The sequence below is a fragment of the Echinops telfairi genome, unplaced genomic scaffold, assembly GCF_000313985.2.
Source record: "Echinops telfairi isolate 266 unplaced genomic scaffold, ASM31398v2 ScPeMD7_31;HRSCAF=116, whole genome shotgun sequence".
Lineage (NCBI taxonomy): Eukaryota > Metazoa > Chordata > Mammalia > Afrosoricida > Tenrecidae > Echinops > Echinops telfairi.
The window spans coordinates 25787095-25803789 of NW_022103928.1; the positions used below are offsets into that span (position 1 = coordinate 25787095).

Genomic DNA, 16695 nt, shown 5'->3' on the forward strand with positions numbered 1-16695 from the left:
ATATATATATATATATATATATATCATAGTTTTTTTAAAAGGCGACAGCAGAATCTGCCCCCTTGGCAGGAGGGTTTTTATTTTACACCTCAGAACTTCCTGGGGTAGGAAGCCAGAAGGCACTGCTACCCCCACCGTGCACACATGAGCAAGCGCTCTCTCTCTCTCTGGCTTGGGCCTGCCTCCTGGCCCGGGGCCATTCCTGACTCCCTCAGGAAAGTCTCCAGAGCACTGTAACACACTGCCACCCCCACCCGGAGCTCAGGCTTCTCTTGTCCTTTCTGTTGGGGTTGGTTCACTGTGCAGAAGGTCGCCCATGACAAGCTGGGCCTCCAGCTTTATTGTCTCTGTTCAGCTAACACATTGGTATCATTGAAACTCTCAGGTCACACTCGGCCTCTGCATAGCCACCCACCTACTCTGCAGGCCGGGGTGGGGGTACTGTCCCTAGGCAGGTGGCGGGGATAGGAGGCAGCAAAGGGTTGTGGAATGGGTGGCTTGGGGTGAGGAGCAGGGCCAGCCCATCAGTTTCTCCTTTGAAGCTAAGAGGTGGCCCCTGCCTCACCCTCTTCCTCGGTCCCCCTGGACCCTCTGCTCCTGCCTTGGAGGCTCACCCAACCCTTGGAGGGAGGCTCAGGTCTCTGAGACCCTGGATGTAGCCTCACCTCTGCCTCTTCAAGATCTGGTGGCCCTTCCTGGGAGGGTAACCAGCTCTTTGCCCTACCTGGTCTGGCTCTCCAAGCGGGGGGAGGGGAGTTCTCCTGGGTTGGATGTCCCGGGGATATTTGTGTGTGGTGTAAAAATAGACAGCACAACAATGGTCAACTTTGCACTTTTACTGCACGACCAGAGACATTGGTGGCACGCCATGTTGTGTAGCCCCCACCGCCAGGTTCTCCTGGCCGACTCTATTAGCAGACCCCAGAGCCCTTGAAGCAGTGATGCCCTCTCCGCCCCAGTCAACTCCAGCTGGTGACCACTAGTGAGTGCTATACGCTTGTGCGTTTCCTATAAAGGAGGTCCTATAGGATTTATCCACGTGTGACTGACTCAGCATCATGCTTTCCAGGCCCACTCGTGTGTGGCACGCACTAGGGCTTCATTCCTCTGTACGGTGGAGTAGTGTCCCTGAGCTGCAGACAGCCCTGAGAGTCACGGGCATCCCCGAACACTACTCTCCCTCCTCAGGAGGCTGTGCAGCTGTCAGGAGGCGGTGTGTGAGCAGAACGAGGGGCCACTGCATGGCTGAAACTCCAGAGAGGTGTGTGCCAGGGTGCACCCTCTCACCATTCTTGCTCGATCTGTATGCCGAGGAAATCAGAGAAGCTGGATTATGTGCAGAGTGGGGCATCTGGATTGGGGGAACCTGTGAGAGGTAGATGTTGCGATCTTCCTTGCTGAAAGTGAGGAGGGCTTCGAGCACTTGCTGATGAGGATCGAGGCTTGCAACTCAGTGTAAAAAGAAAAGAAAAGCCTCCTCACCGTACCAGTGGGTGACATCAGGACAAATGGAGGAAAGCCTGACGTGTTCAAGGACTCGCCTGGCTTGGATCCACAACCTCCGCGCATGGAACCAGCAGTCGAGATGCCAAACCATGCACTGCGGTGGGTTCATGTGCTGCAGAGGCCTCTTTAACGTGTTAAAAACCGACGGTGCTACTTTGAGGACTGAGGTGCATCGGACCCAAGCCCTGGTCTTTTCAGTCGCCTCCCATGCATGTGAAAGTTGAACACTGACTAAGGAAAAGCAAAGCAGAATCGATGCATTTGGATTATGGTGCTGCAAGGAAGATTGAAAGAAGAGATGGGTCTGTCTGAGAAGAAGTACGGCCAGAGACCGCTCCTTGGGGCAAGGGCGGTGAGAATTCATCCCTGGACTCTGGCTGTGTAGTCAGGAGAAGAACTGCAGCTTGCTAAGGTGGAGGGAGGCCCTCAAGGAGCTGGGTTGACATCCGGCTGCACAGTCGACCCCACGCGACAATGGTGAGGGTGACGCAGGCCCGTTTTGTTCTGAGTCGGAGCTGACTTGATGGCCCCTGAGAGCAAGTGTCCGTGAGTGGCATTCCCGGTATGGCTGCCAGCTAGCCAGTCACCTGTTGAGCATCTGGCTCTTCTCGCCTGGCTCGTGAGCAGCGCGGCATGAACACTGGTGGATAAGTTTCTTTGTGTTCGCCTGCCTTCACTGCTGGGCATACACCTGGCACTGGGCTTACTGGGGGGGACGTTAGCTGTGGAGCATGGTGTGTGGCACTGCCCACCCTCCTGCTCCACAAAGTGGGGAGGGGGAGGATCACCCGCAGCACCATCCGCTGCCCAAGGCCAGTTTCTATGAAGCTGAGGCCACACATGCCCCCACCCCACCCCATCTCCAACCTCCCTGCTATTTCAGACACCTACCATCCGCCCCACAGCACACTCGACTTCTCAGCTGGGCTCAGTGATTCATTGTAGTGGCCACACACAACTCACAGAACATACCCACAATTATGGGATTTAATAAAGACATTAACAGGTTACAATTTAGGTGAGAAATGCTCAGGATGCAATTATTCTGTCAAGACAATCTCTGTTGTACCCACAGGCAGGCCTGACTGTCCCTGGGCCTCAGCCTCTTGGCCTGGCCTGTCAATGTTACAGAATTCTTGTAGCACTACCAGTAAGTGCTCAAAGGGCACACCACTCAACCATAGCCTTTGGCACTCAGCCTGAGCCCCCCAATTAAGTACTTGGAGGTACCCCACTCCACAAGCCTATCTCCTGCCTGAAGGCACTCAGCCTTGTTACCATATCTACTTGAGTATAAGCCAACCCAAATACCAGACAATGCACCTAATTAAAACAAAAAATCATTTTATTGGGGACTTGTACAACTCATCACAATCCATACATACATCCATTGTGTCAAGCACATTTGTTGCCCATCATCATTCTCAAAACATTTGCTTTCTACTTGGGCCCTTGGTATCAGCTCCTAATTCTGCACACACATCCCCACTCCCCCTTTCCTCCTGCATCCTTGATAATTTATAAATTATTATTTTGTCATCTCTTACACTGTCAGATGTCTCCCTTAACCCACTTTTCTGTTGTCCGCCCACCAGGGAGGGGATTATATGTAGATCTTTGTGGATGGTTCCCCTTTCCACCCCACCTTCCCTCCACCCTTCTGGTATCGCCACTCTCACCAGTGGTCCTGAGGGGTCCATCTGTCCTGGATTCCCTGTGTTTCCAGTTCCTATCTGTACCAGTGTACATCCTCTGGCCTAGCCGGATTTGTAAGGTAGAATTGGGATCATGATACTTGGGGTGGGGGGGGGAGTATTTAATAACTAGAGGAAAGTTGTATGTTTAATCATTGCTACACTGCACCCTGACTGTCTCGTCTCCTCACCGCGACCCTTCTGTAAGGGAATGTCCAGTGAGGCACCCAATTTTACCATAAAAACTGCATTAAAAAATGTGCTGAAAAACTCAGCTTATACACAAGTATATACGGTACTTGCTCCGGTCTGAAAAGTCCACTCCTCTCTCTCCTGCTCTGGTTCTTGGCTTTGCTGCTGCCACTGCTTTGCCACGCTCTGGTGTCCAGATTTCCTGGATTAAGGAGGTTCAGTGCACCTGAACTGGCTCAGGAATCTCAGTGTCCAAAGGACATGCCACTCCTGACTCTTCTCTCTAGTTAGTAGTAAGACTCCCTGCCTGCTGCCTGCTTCCGAGAGGGCTCATTTGATACCTAGTAGGACTGCGATCACAATTTACCCTGTTAACCATCACTCACAGCTGAATCATAAACCCTTCATCTTCTTTGGGTCAAGAAAGCTGGATCATATAATCCTTCAATCCCAATCTGACGTTGGGTCAGAAAGCTTCACAGAGAAGTTAGCTGCTCTGCATGCCCAAAGAGATGCAGACGCCTGCAGGGGCACTGCCCCTTTCTTGGGTGCCGAGTCCCCAGACTCTGGATCCAGCCACTGCAAGGCGCCCTTTCCCTTTGCGATTCAGTGATCTGTGAGGCGCCTCTTGGGCAGCATGCAGGTGCCCTTCCCACTATCCTTCTATCTGGCAGGGTGGGCGACCTTGGACAAGTCTACCTGCACAGATTGTTACACTGGAGATAGCAAAATGATTTTCCAGATTGGACTGCTAGCTGCAAGGTCTGTGGTTCAAGCTCCCCAGGTGCACTATGGGAGAATGGTGAGGTTGTCTGCTCCCACAAACAGGCGCCCTCTGAGTCGGAATCCACTGGGAGGCAGCGGGTATTATTCTCTTTCCACGTTTTTTAAAGCTGGATTTTTTATTTAATGTGTTATAATTGCTAGCAGTCATTTTTTTTAATGCTCAAATCGCCCCCACATTTAGCCACTGAGCGCCCCAAGAAGCCTATTCCTTTGTTTTGCAGACCTGCCTCCAGCTCTGTTGGTTCTTGCCCGAGCACGACTGGATACTCCGGTTCCCTTCCACAGAAAGGGCCCCGCAGGGACAGAGCAAGCCCTGCTGCGGGGCCCCAGCTCTGGCCTCCTTCCGCGGGAGCTGGCATTTTGTTCTCATTTGCTGTCCCAGGGTGTCCTCCCCAGCGACCCTCTTGTCTCTTTGTATCTCCTTCCTCTTGCACTGAAAGTCTTGATTTTCAGTCGCCCTGATCTGTGTATGTATTTGCTTCATCCTACTGAATACACAGAAACCTCTGGTCTTATTACTGATAACAGCCACCTGAGTGAGTTTAGGATTCTTCGCAGTTCTTTTTTATACTTAGAATAGACGGCAATCAGGTTGTTACAGCCAAAGTACTGTGGTCAAAGTGTCTTTCTGATTATATTTTTCCGTATGCCTGTATTCCCAGGTAAGCTTTGGACCAAATATTGATTTAAGCCCACCAGGCACTCCATGGGAGGATTTATAGTTTCAGAAAACCCTATATAGAATTGCTGAGTTGGAATTTACTCTGTGACAGTGGATTTAGTTTTGGTTTTATGTTATTACTAAGGAAGTCCTGTGGCATAGTGAGTTAAGAGTTGGCCTGCTAACTTCAAGGTCAGCCGTTCAAAGCCACTAACCGCTCTGAGGGAGAAAGATGAGACTTTCTGCTGCAGTAGTTACAGCTTCAGAAACCCACAGGGGCAATTCTGTTCTGCCCTATAGGGTCCCTATGAATCAGCTTGATGACACCGAGTGCTTTGAGAGGAGCCCTGGTGGCGTAGAGGTTAAGCATTCAGGGTCAGTGCTTTGAGCACCCAGTACCCTGTGAGAGAGAGACAGCCTTGGGAACCCTGCAGTAGACCCTGCTCTGTCCTAGAGGTTCTCCACAGTCAACTCGACAGCGTGGGGCTGGGGCTTTGATATGATACCACTGTAGTGTACAGTGAGGTTGATTTGCTTCTCTCTGTGTTTATTTGCAAAATTTGGCTTTTTTCTTTTCCTTTTCAGAATAGCTTTATTTAAAGAGCCCTCGTGGCGTAGTGCAGTGGCTCTCAACCTGTAGGTCGAGACCCCTTTGGGTCAATAAAAAACTAAAAAAAAAAAAAAAAAAAGATTTATAGCCTTGGCAACCCACAGGGCAGTTCTGCAGAGTGGCTGAGTCAGACTGGACGCGATGGCAGTGTGTTTGGTTGGTTGATGTATCAACAGACATACAGTAACATTCATCTAAAATGTACAATTCAATGTTTTTTATTATACAACTCTCATCAGAGTAAATTTTGGAACATTTTTAGGCAACCAGCCTGCATTCTGTTTCTGTCTGCATGAATCTGCCTATTCTGGACATTTCTTATAACAGGTATCATAGGATAGGAGCCTTTTCTGCATGGCTTCTTTCAGTCCACATGAAGTTTTCATGGTTCACTCATGTTCTGGCATGTACTCAGGACTTCATTTCCCTTTATTGCTAGTGAGGCTTTCATACTAAGGAGATACAACAGCATGTTCATCCATTTGTTGATACACATTTGGATTGCTTCTGCCTGTTCATTATTCTGAATATACTGTTGCTTTGAACACGTGTGTTGGGGATTCTGTGGGAACGTGTAGTTCCCGTTCTCTTGGGTAACCCTAAGGACCCCTGGTGGCACTGTCTGTGGGGTCAGCCTTGGCTGCTAACCTCAAGGTCAGGAGTCCAAACCCCTTGACCACTCCTCGTGAGAAAGACGAGGCTGTCTGCTCCCATAAAGATTACAGCCTCAGGAACCGCGATCGGTACTGCGAGTCTGGACGGACTTGCTGGCAGATGGCTCGTTTGTTATCTAGTCTAGGAGTAGAGCGGCTGGGTCATACAGTAACTAATTTTAACCCGACGGTCTTGCTAAGTCGTTGCACCATTTCATATCCCCCATCCATCTAGGACAATTCTGACTTCACCTCACAAATGCTGCTCATCTGACTCCTTGATTTGAGCCATCCTGTAAAGAAGTGGTGTCTCATTGTGGGTTTGACTTGCATTTCCCCAGTGAATAATGGCAGTGAGCATCTTTTCACGGGCTGACTATAACTTCATTGGAGAAATGGCTAGTCATGCTTTTGTCTATTTTCAAAATGGGTTCGTTTTCCTTAGCCTTTGTCCATTTGTCAGTTGGGTTCGCTTTCCTTTAACTGCTGCACTGTGCCCTTCATGTATTCTGGATGTGAGTACCGTATGAGCTGGATACTTTGTAGATATTTTCTCCCATTCGGTAAGCTAGCTTTTCACACTGTTCTGTAAAGCACCAAAGTTGTATTTTTTTCCAATAGTTTTATTGGCGAGAAATTTACATACCATATAATTCAATAGTTCGGCCATTCAATCATATCAAGGAGAACTGTGCAGTCACCCCCGCATCAATCTTAGATCATCCTCACCCCCATGGCTAAATCACTTTTAAGATGAATTATGCAATCACAATCCATTTTAGTGCCACCACCCCCCCCCACATCCCGTCTTCATTATTTACTCCCGAAAAAAGTTGTAAATTTTGATGAAGCCCTAAATTTGCCTAATTTTTTTTCTTTTGGCCACTGGTGCTTATGGTGATTAAAAAAAGTTATTTCAATATGCCAAAACTGTACTTGATTCCAAAGTGAAGAGGCACCCTGAGAGCCCTCTCTGGTCCACCCTGGTAACATTGGCTTCACTCCCTAGACCTTTAGCATTGCAATCCTGTTGCCATAAGTACTTTGACTTTCTATTTCTGGGCTCTTTCTACTCCATTGGGCCATCTGTCTATTATTATGCAAACACAACCCTCCTTTAGTTCCAGAGACGTGGAATACGTGCAAGCAGGTAGACCTGCATCCGCTCTTCGTTTCCCATGGGTTTTCTTGCTTATGTACTTCTTGCCATAGAAATGTCAGAAGCAGCCTGTCTAGCTAGGAAAACGTGCTTGTTGATTTTGTAAACCTGAGCTGGCATTGGGCATCTGCGCTGCCCTGGGGAGCTAACTCTTGACAGGTCCCTCTGCAGAGCTGCGCTGTCCCCTCTGGAGGCAGCCATGTCTGCTCCACACTGCACACGTCCAGGCGTCTCTGGAGGCAGCACTCTTACAACTTTTCTTTTCATACAAATGTTGTCCATTTTATGTTGATTCACTCCTTAGTAGTCGATCCCTCGGGCTCCTCTTTCATTGGGTGGTAACTGGGTGCTGTTTGTATGTGGGTGCACACTAACGGTGTGTATGTGTGTGTGTGTGTGACTTTCCCATGTTGCTGTCTCATGGCTACTGTGTGCACTAGCTGTGCTGAATCTGCGAAGGAGCCCATCACATCCCTGCCTGTGAGTGTGAACAGCATACTTAAAGCCGTGTTGCAAACAGCCAAATCGCTCCTTTTAGAAAATGTGGTGCCGATTTATACCCCTCCTGGCAGCGTTTCACTAGGTCTTTGCCAGCACCAAGGATTAACATTTGAAAAACAGGTCCAATTTAATATCCTCCTCACTCACCGAGGAGGCCAGGCTGAGGTGTAACTTGAAGACCGCTGTAGCCTCTGGCCTGGCGGGCAGGGAGAGGGCAAAGCTGCCGCAGGGCAGGACACTGTCATTGTAGGGGGCCTGCTGGACCCCTCATGGAAGTGCAAAGCACCCCAGGAACAAGGGGGTGATGACAGGCCGAGATCAGCTCCCCCGGCACATAACACTAGCACTACCTGTCCCCCCCACCACCCCTCTGGAATCACCCATTTGGCACAGCCAAATTTGGCACTGCTCACTGGACTCCCACTGCTGTCCCCACCTGGCAGGGCTGCCCAGTGCAAGGGATGGGAGGGGCTCCAGGAATGGGTGGGCACTGAATGAGAGTGGGAAGGGGGAATTCCAATGCACGTGGAGCCAGTTAGCTCCCTCTGCCACTGAAGTGGGCAGAGCTGCGAAACCGCCTGGTGCGCTCCATCTCGTGGTGACCCTGGCGACAGCGTAGAAGTGCACCCACCTTTTCTGACTTCAGCTTTCATGGGGGCAGCGTGCCAGCCCATGTCCTGTGATGCCACCACTGGGTAGGCGTTAATTGCCACCCTTCCTTCTGCTTAGAGGCCAATGATGAGCAGATGACAAATGGTTTGGGCCCAGCAGGGACCTCCCCTGTCCTGGGGCTCCGAATGTGGTCTCTGCTAGAAAGCCGGAGCAGGAGCAGTCGTGTCCTGCAAACAGGCTTTGCTGTACATCCGTGATGGGCGCTGGGAGGCCAGAGGGCATGGGAGTGTTTGCGATCCTGGCCCAAGCTCTCGCTGTGTGGAAATAAGGGCAGGGTGGGAGAAAGGACCGACCCCACTCCCACCACCTCAGGTCCAGGCAGCCGGGTCCCCAGGAAAGAGGACATTTCCTTCAATCATATTTATTTTCCTTGTCCTTGACTTTGAAAGCTAAGCTGGTGCTGATATTTACCTTGGCCAGGCCATCCCACCTCCCCGCCAGCCTCGAGTAAACAGCCTGTCTGCTCCCTCAGTGCTGCTAGCGTCGTAGGTGGCCTTTTGTAACCAAGTCTAGGAATTTTGAAAATCTGAAGGCATGTTGAGGGACCCACTCTCCAGGGAGCCCAGGGCGCAAGGCCGCTGGGACCATGCCTGCTGCCCTGGGGACTCCTCAAAACAGGTTTCAGGCTGGTGGTGGAGGGCAAGAGCCTGAGGCTGGAGGTTGGGGATGGGACGTGTCTCCACAGATTCATATCCCTGGGGTCAGGGACTCCCCAAAGATACACAGACACGTGCCGGGGCAGAAACAGGCAAGCTCCACTTCCCCTGCCCCAAGCAACCGTGGGCAGCTGAGAGGCCTGCTGGGGGCAGGCGTGGTATCCATAGTTGATGGCTACCATGAGCCAGTGGTGGCAGCAGGCTGGAGCCACCGCTTAGCAAGGACCTGCCTGGTAAGCCAGTGTATGTCCCAGATTATGGGGGGTGGGATGGGGTGAAGGGTCAGAGCTGGACAATAGTCAGCCGGGCTGGTGAGCCAGGGCCAGCCTCTCTGCAGCAGGCATGGTTCAAGCCTCCTGCTCTGCCACTGAGGGGCAAAGGACTGGTCCTGTGTGTTTGCTTTTATTTGACAAGACTGGGGGAACTGGCCCCTTAGCCACTAGGGAGTGTGGGAGGTGAGGTCGGGGAGGCAGTATGAAGGCCCACAGCAGGTCATTCCCGATGGAGGTGTCGCTGCACCAGTCCCTGATGGTCACTCTTTCTCCATGCAGATCTGGGACATGAGCGATGACGAGACTGTCTGACCGGTGCTGGCCACCACCTGCTCCCGGCCTTGGAGACCCACACCTGCCGTCTACATGCGTGAGCAGGAACAGCGTGCCCTGCATTCTCCAGACTCCTCACCCTCCTGCCACTTCTGAGCTGAATAATAACCTCCACCCTCCATGAGCTCCTCTCTTTCCTCTGTTGTGGCAAGTGTTTCATTTGGCACTCCTGGGGGGGCCACCCCATGTACCTCACCCAACCCCCCTCAGGAGGGCTGCAGGCTCCCCCGAGGCCAGCCCTGGCTAGTGGAAGAGCCCAGGAGCAGACCTCGGGGTGGGGCGCCTGAGTCCCACCCAAGCCTTGACGCCACACCAGCCCTTACCCCCGTCTTCAGGGGCCCTCCACAGAGCAGGCTTTGAGGTTCTGCCCCCCACCCCCATCTGCTGTTGTCTCCGGCCTGGAGCCCGAACCTGACACGTAAAACAGCTGGTTTCCGGCCAGCAAGATTGAAAATAGAAAGTCTGGGTCAAGATGCCACTTTCCATGCCACAGCTCTGACGGAGCAGAGCGCTAGCATGGGTGTTGGGCCACCGAGGGCCCCGGACAGAGGGGCATACACAAGCCTGTGGTTTAAGAGCACTTTATTGTTCTTAAGGCTACTTTTAAGTACAAAAAAAAAGATGGCCTGCCAAACCTTTTTTTTCTTCTTCTTCCAGGAAAAACAGGCCACAGAGAATGTTATATTACAGATTTACACACCTATCCCAGATAGGTCAGGGCCGGGCCCAGTCCCCTGCAGTGACCGTCTGTGCGCGGACCGGGTGGCGACGTTCAGTAGCCTGTAGCAGTAACAAACGAGTGGCTATGAACGTAGACGCAGTGTTCCGGGAGAACTGTCTTCCTGCACTTTTACAGACAAATCTACGACAAAAAAAGATCAACTTTTTTTTTCCAAACCAAAAAAGAATGATTACAATAGGAAAGGGAAAAATTAAATAGCTACATATCATTAACAAATTAATTGTTCTTCAAAAAATACCTACAAATTTCTCTGTACATTCTTTACGCACAGCGTAATGATGGTCTTAAAGTTACCTATATAAAAAAGTGTTCTCCACAATCTCTCCTACAGAAAATGGGGCCTGGATGCCAAAGCTTGGAAGGCCCGTAAAACGGGAGTGAAATGTGTGCGGGGCCCGAGGAGGGTGGTTGAGCTGCTGTGTACAAGGACCCGCCGCCCGCTCCCCTGCCCCAAGGTCAGGCCTAATCTCAAAATGAAAGCCATTGTCCCCCAGCCTCGAGGGCCACTATGTCCACCAAAGCATCACAGGTGGCCAAACCTGCCTGGCCTTCGTCAGGTGACGTGCGTAAGCCCCAAGAGGCCGGAATGTCGCATCCTGAGAAGGCAGGGGACAGAAGTCCACTGAACAGAAAGACAAGCTGGGACACCCACAGCTGTCCGTCACGCGTTCCTCACCTAACTTCTAGTTAGTAGCTATTAACATAGCAAACGCTAATAAATGCAGGAATAACTAAGTCAGAGGAATGTGTGCTGCCTTGGCCCAGCTTACAAGGAAGTGTACAAAATACCGTATCACAGATTGTTGGCAATCTGCTGGTCGGCCAAGCACAGGTGGAGAGGGGGCCTGTGTGTGTCTGGGGAGGGAGCTTTGTAACAAGTAGACAGCGATGTAAATTAAGCAGTCAGCCCACTGTGCGTGTGTGTGTGTGTCCCACACCCCCAGCATCCTCCACAGAGGCTGACCAATCCACCCCCGAACCCTCGCCTGCAGGGCCTGCCAGCAGCCGCTGTCCCCAGCGCAACGTGTGAGTAAAGTGAGTATCAAATACAAATCTTAGAGTACAACTGTACCAGCAGTAAGTAGATCTAGGACTGTAACTGACAAAAATAAACTAGTTATGGAAAGAAGCTATTAAGGATTAAGATTTCTTTTTTTTATACATTAATAGAAACCAGCTATTTTTCTCCATGAAAACATGCAATCAATGTTTAAAGCACTATGGATTCCCCCGGCGCTCGTCTCCCACGCTGCAGTGCTCAGGAAAGGTCGGTCGGCCAATGCCCTTGATTGGGAGGCTGCAGTCCAGTTGCAAGCACCTGAAATCTCGAGAGAAAGAAAGACTTCCCCTTCCAAAGCGGTGTCTGCACTGAACCCAACCAGCCAGACCGAGGACCGCCCTCGGAGAACGAGCATCGGGCTGAAAGGTGGTCATGGTCACGCCGAGCAGCTGGATCCTCCTCCAATAGTGCAAATCGGACACGACGGCGCCCTTCAAGTAAGCACGCGGCACGCGGCACGCGGCCTGCGCAGGGCACGTGGGGGAAGCCGCCGCGGCACAGCGTCCCGGACGGGCTGGGCTGGAGGAGCCGCACAGAGCGGCCGGCGGCTCAGTGCCTGCTGGGGATGGAAGCCCTGCGTCCGAGGTTTCTTTGGTAACTGAGGCAGGAAGGGAGGACGCTCTGTGCTGCGGATGTTCCACCCAACGTTCCTGCCGCCGCGTGTGAGGGCACCCTTGTACAAAGACCGAGCAGACCGAACCCCGCCCCCCACCCGTCCCCCCCAGCCATCCTCCGGGTCAGAAGCGCCGAGTGTCCAGAGCCTGAGCCGTGCTCACGACACCACGGAAGGCGAGTGGCTGTGGCTGACCATGTGGGCCGAGGGGCTGGTGGGCTGGCCCCGCCGGGAGGCCGACTCCGGGCTGCTGGAGGCCCCATCCTTGGCCGCTTTGATCTGAAGCCACGTGTCACCGAGGGCTTTGGCAAAGTGGTCATCCACGGAGCCGGTGATGGACACGGAGCTGGGGGCCGGCTCGGGCTCCTTGTAGTTCTTGCCCAGGCTCCTGCGGAAGTGCTCCTCCACCACCGGGTCGCAGGCGGCTGTCGCTGCGGGGGGGAGAGGGCTCAGCAAGGCACCCTGGGCAACACCAACTGCCCCACCCTGCCCCACGGGCAGCTCGGTGGGCCTGAGCCCGAGCTGGGCACAGTGGCTTTGGGGACACAGACTGCCTCCTCTCCACCTTAGGGAGGCTCTTGGGCAGTGACTTTACCAACTGCAAGGCGGTGGGCTTAGGTGACAGCTCAGAGCCTAGCACCAAACAACGGTTCTCGAAAACCACCCCTCCCTCCACCCCGCTAAGAGATCAGACAGCGTGCATCTCACTCCGGCCTGTCCAGCACCCTCTCCCACCAGCCAGGCTCAGGGAGGATGCCCCCCCACCCCCCTACCAGAGCACTTACTGCTGGGAGGCCTCCGGTAGCTGGCGGGCAGGCAGCCGCTGTGCACAATGGGGCAGTGGGAGAGGTTGCAGTTTCGGTTGCTGGCAGAAGCGCAGGTGATCACAGAAGGCCGGTTCTAAGGGGAAGAGGGCAGGGCTGGCATCAGATGGACAGCTGTCACAGGTCCCCTCAATCTGGATGGCTCAGACCTCAGCTTGCCAAGTCAAGCCTGCCCACCTACTACTACACAGTGAGCTGAGCTGCTCACCCTGGTGTGCGTGCTGTGGTGCCCACCTGCCCTGGCAGCGAGCCCTGGTCTTGACTCAGAGAGGGGCTACAGGCCAGGCTGTGCAGGTAGTCTCCTCGATGTGAATCAAGTTTGGAACCAAGCTATAGACTTGGCAGTGGGCCACAGAAAGGACTGTGCCCCCTTCCCCAAAAGAAAAGCCCACTCCACCCCACCCACCTGCAAGTCGATTCCAACCCCAGTGGCCCTCGAGGACAGAGGACTGCTCCCAAGGGTTTCAGGGGGCACATCGTTAAATGGTGGATTCGAGCGGCTGACGGGGGTGAGCAGTTCACCTTGTAACCTACATCACGCGGGCTTCTGACAGGATCACCAGCACGTACTTGTTGTGGCCCCTGGGGCTGCCTGGTCCCGCCATTCCTATAAGCCAATGGGTGTGTCTCGACTCCTTCCTGCAGCTTCCAACAGCCCAGACCAACCCCTCACTCGCTCAGCCCACTACTCCTCACAGTGGAGACGACTTCTATCATTTAATTCCATCTTCCCGTGAACTTTGTGAAGCCTCTCCTTCCAATGAACACCCCTGACACCACCACCTGTCTGCCCAGAGAGCTCAAGGCACCCTTTAAAACCCTGCCCAGAGGTGGTCTCCCCACCAGGGGTGAGTAGGCCTGTTTGTCCATCCTTCCTGGCCCAGAGCAGGGACCCTTACACAGTTTGTGGGCCAGAAAATGTCTGAACAAAAGCCGGCAATGGCTTCTGCCCCCAGGACTAAGGAAGGCTCAGGTGGGCTGCATTCCGAAGCACAGAGGTGGGGAGGGGCTGGGCCCTCTCCCTGGCAGAAGGCCAACAGCATCCAAAGATGCATCAGCCTCCCATGGTGGGACACGCAAGGGGAAACACACACCTGCCCCACAAACACCACAGAAGGTTGGCTGGAGGTCAACATGAAACTAAGAACTTGCACGCCTCCAAGATGTGTGTGCACGGGCGATGGCCGCAGTGTGGCTCAGCAATTAAGGATTGTCGGTACTTGCCATCAAGTCAGCCCCACACCTGCACAATGTGATCACACCATGTCCTGTGCGTGTCCTCACTGCCTGTTTAGGAAGTGGGCTTCAGGCTTCTCTTCCCACCTTAGTCTAGAAGCTGCACTGAAACCTGTTCATCGTCAGAGCAACACCCGAGCCGTCACTCACGAGTGGGCGATAGCTCCACATGAGGTGCACTGGCCAGGACTCAAACCCAGATCTCCTGCAGGGAAGGAAGAAATGCCATGCCCCGACTCCGTGCCTGCACTGCCCACAGGTGGGAAGGCCACTTCAGGAGGCGAGTAGAGCCAGCCATCGCTGCTGGGTGGTCTTAGGGCACCTGACCTGCAGATGCACAGAGGCCAAGTGCTCAGTGGCTTCCACTCCCCTCCCTCCCTTCCCACCCCGGTTGATTATCAAAGCCACCCCCATCTGCTGAACCGGAGCTTCCAGAGCTCTTAACACCCACATTGTACAGTTGGGAAAACTGAGGCCAGATCTAAGTGGCCCAGTGGCACAGCTCAGTAGTGACACAGCGCATGCCCCCTGGAGCTGCCAGGCCACTGTTTGCTATCTTGTCGCCTGCTTTCTTTAGCATGTTCTCCGCCCTCACAGCGGCTATCTGTGCCTCGGTGGGGGTGCACCCCATGGCCACCGACATACCCCTGTGGCAAAGCTACTAGAACAGTTCCCTGAGAGCCGGGTCCTGGGGGGTGGGGGTGTGTGTGTGTGTGTGTGTCCCTGAGTGTGGGGAGCAGGGATGGCCTGTCCCCATCCCCTCAGAGTGACGGGGTGCCAGCAACTGAAGCAGAGCTGCAGAACAGCGGTGTCCTGCTGGGCTAGGACAAAACTCTAGACATGCCAGTGTGTCAAGGCTAGAGTTCCTGAGAGCCCCTAGCAATAGCTGCCTCCAGGTCACAGGGTCTCTCAGAGAACAGACCGTGCAACCCCCTTCAAAGGAAACCACCAACACCCCAAACCAGCTACCACTGGCAACCCCGTGCATCCATCAGAGGAGGCTTTCAGAAGATCGCTCAGCATTTCTTCTGAGGCACCTTTGGGAGAATCCAACTGATAGCCTTTCAGTTAGTCACTGAGCTTGTACCCATTTGTTCCACTGGGGCGACCTGGCGCCTAATAGACTGGGGGCCAAGTCCCTCAGCGCACACAAATGCCGCACTCAGCCACAGCGTGCAGCACCACAGGTTGGGGCTTCCATGCCACTGGGGCGTTGTCACTGCCCACGCACTGCAGTGGTCTTCTCCACAGCTCCTGGGAGCACCCAGGTCCCATACACAGTTACGCTATGACCCCACTGAGCACCCCACCCAGGCAGTGCCCTAGGAACAAGGAAGGAGCCCCCATTCGCATGGCTGTGCCCCAGCCCAGGTCCGCATCAGCATCAGCCATGCTGTCAGGTGAGATGTGCAGCAGAGCTATTTCAGTACTCACTCCTTTCAGAACAGCACTGAGAACAAAGACCTTATCTTGACTAGTGGACATCTAGCTGCTCCGTGACACAGCGTAGGAACAACCGGAGCCCACAGGGCTGCAGTGTCTCGCTCTGAGATGGGGCGTGTGGCCTTATGCTCCCCTCACTGGGATTCACAAGCTCCAGCCAAGCTCAGCAGTCATGAGCTAAGATCGGCCCTGTGAACAGAGAATTCACACAAGCCCCAGTTGCTAGTCTCCCCACAGGCCACAGCCTCTTCTCACGGGGACAGTCTTAACACATGGCATCTAGTGGGAAGCTGCTATCCCAGTTACAGTACGTGCTGCGGCCTGGCGGGGCCTTGTACAAATGACACAAAGCTGGAGAAACAGGCCTCACCCCAGCAATCTTACCACCAGAGTCTGCTTAGGGCATATATGTCCTGCATCATTGCATCCAAATCCTTATTACTTAAAAAAAAACACCACCCCTTGATTTCAGTACATCTTCCACTACTTAAAATACAAGGCAGCAAGAAAAAAACTCCGTTGGTTATGAAGGCATCAGGCAAGCAATTACTAAAGGTATGAGGTACAGAGAGCAGGCTGGTTCCATGGTAGATTCTCCCCTCCCACGTGGGGGTCAACACCCCACACCTGCAAGCACCGGCCACTTGTGCGTGGCTACAAAGCTCACTAACGAGGTCTCAGCAGAGCTTCCAGGCTAAGATAGGCTAGGAAGAAAGCCCTAATGGTCCACTTCTGAAAACCCGAATGATCTGGCCCCAGATCCATCTTGCAGCTCACACAGGTCCAAGCAGCATTTCATTCCTCTGTTCTTGGCGGTCACCAAGGTGAAGGCAGCCAACAAGTGAGGTGGTGATGCAGAGAAAGAACTGAGGTTTGGAGAGGGCCATGCCCCAGCTGCTGCAGCCAGATGCCAAAGCCCCTTTGTCATCTCTCCCCAGGGTGCCCGTTCTAAAAATGACTCTTGCCTCCTACCAAGCAAAAGATCTTTTGTAAGGAATAATTCAATTTCCCTATTTTCTTTCCTGTACCAGAAACGAACTCAAAGGCAAGAAAAGCCTGATGTGAAATTGTGGCCTTAAAAC

General features: G+C 53.2%; 1 protein-coding gene across 3 annotated transcripts in view; it reads right to left on the minus strand.

The window, feature by feature from the left end:
* Positions 1-12214: 12214 nt before the first annotated feature.
* VGLL4 (vestigial like family member 4) overlaps positions 12215-16695 on the minus strand; it is a 143025-nt gene continuing 138544 nt past the window's right edge. For all 3 annotated transcript variants that reach the window (XM_004702390.3, XM_004702389.2, XM_045289846.1), the window contains 2 exons: positions 12896-13010; positions 12215-12541 (listed from right to left, as the gene is read on the minus strand). In XM_004702390.3, the coding sequence (XP_004702447.1) occupies positions 12270-12541; positions 12896-13010 (387 nt within the window). In that variant the 3' untranslated portion in view covers positions 12215-12269. The remainder of the gene's footprint in view (positions 12542-12895; positions 13011-16695) is intronic.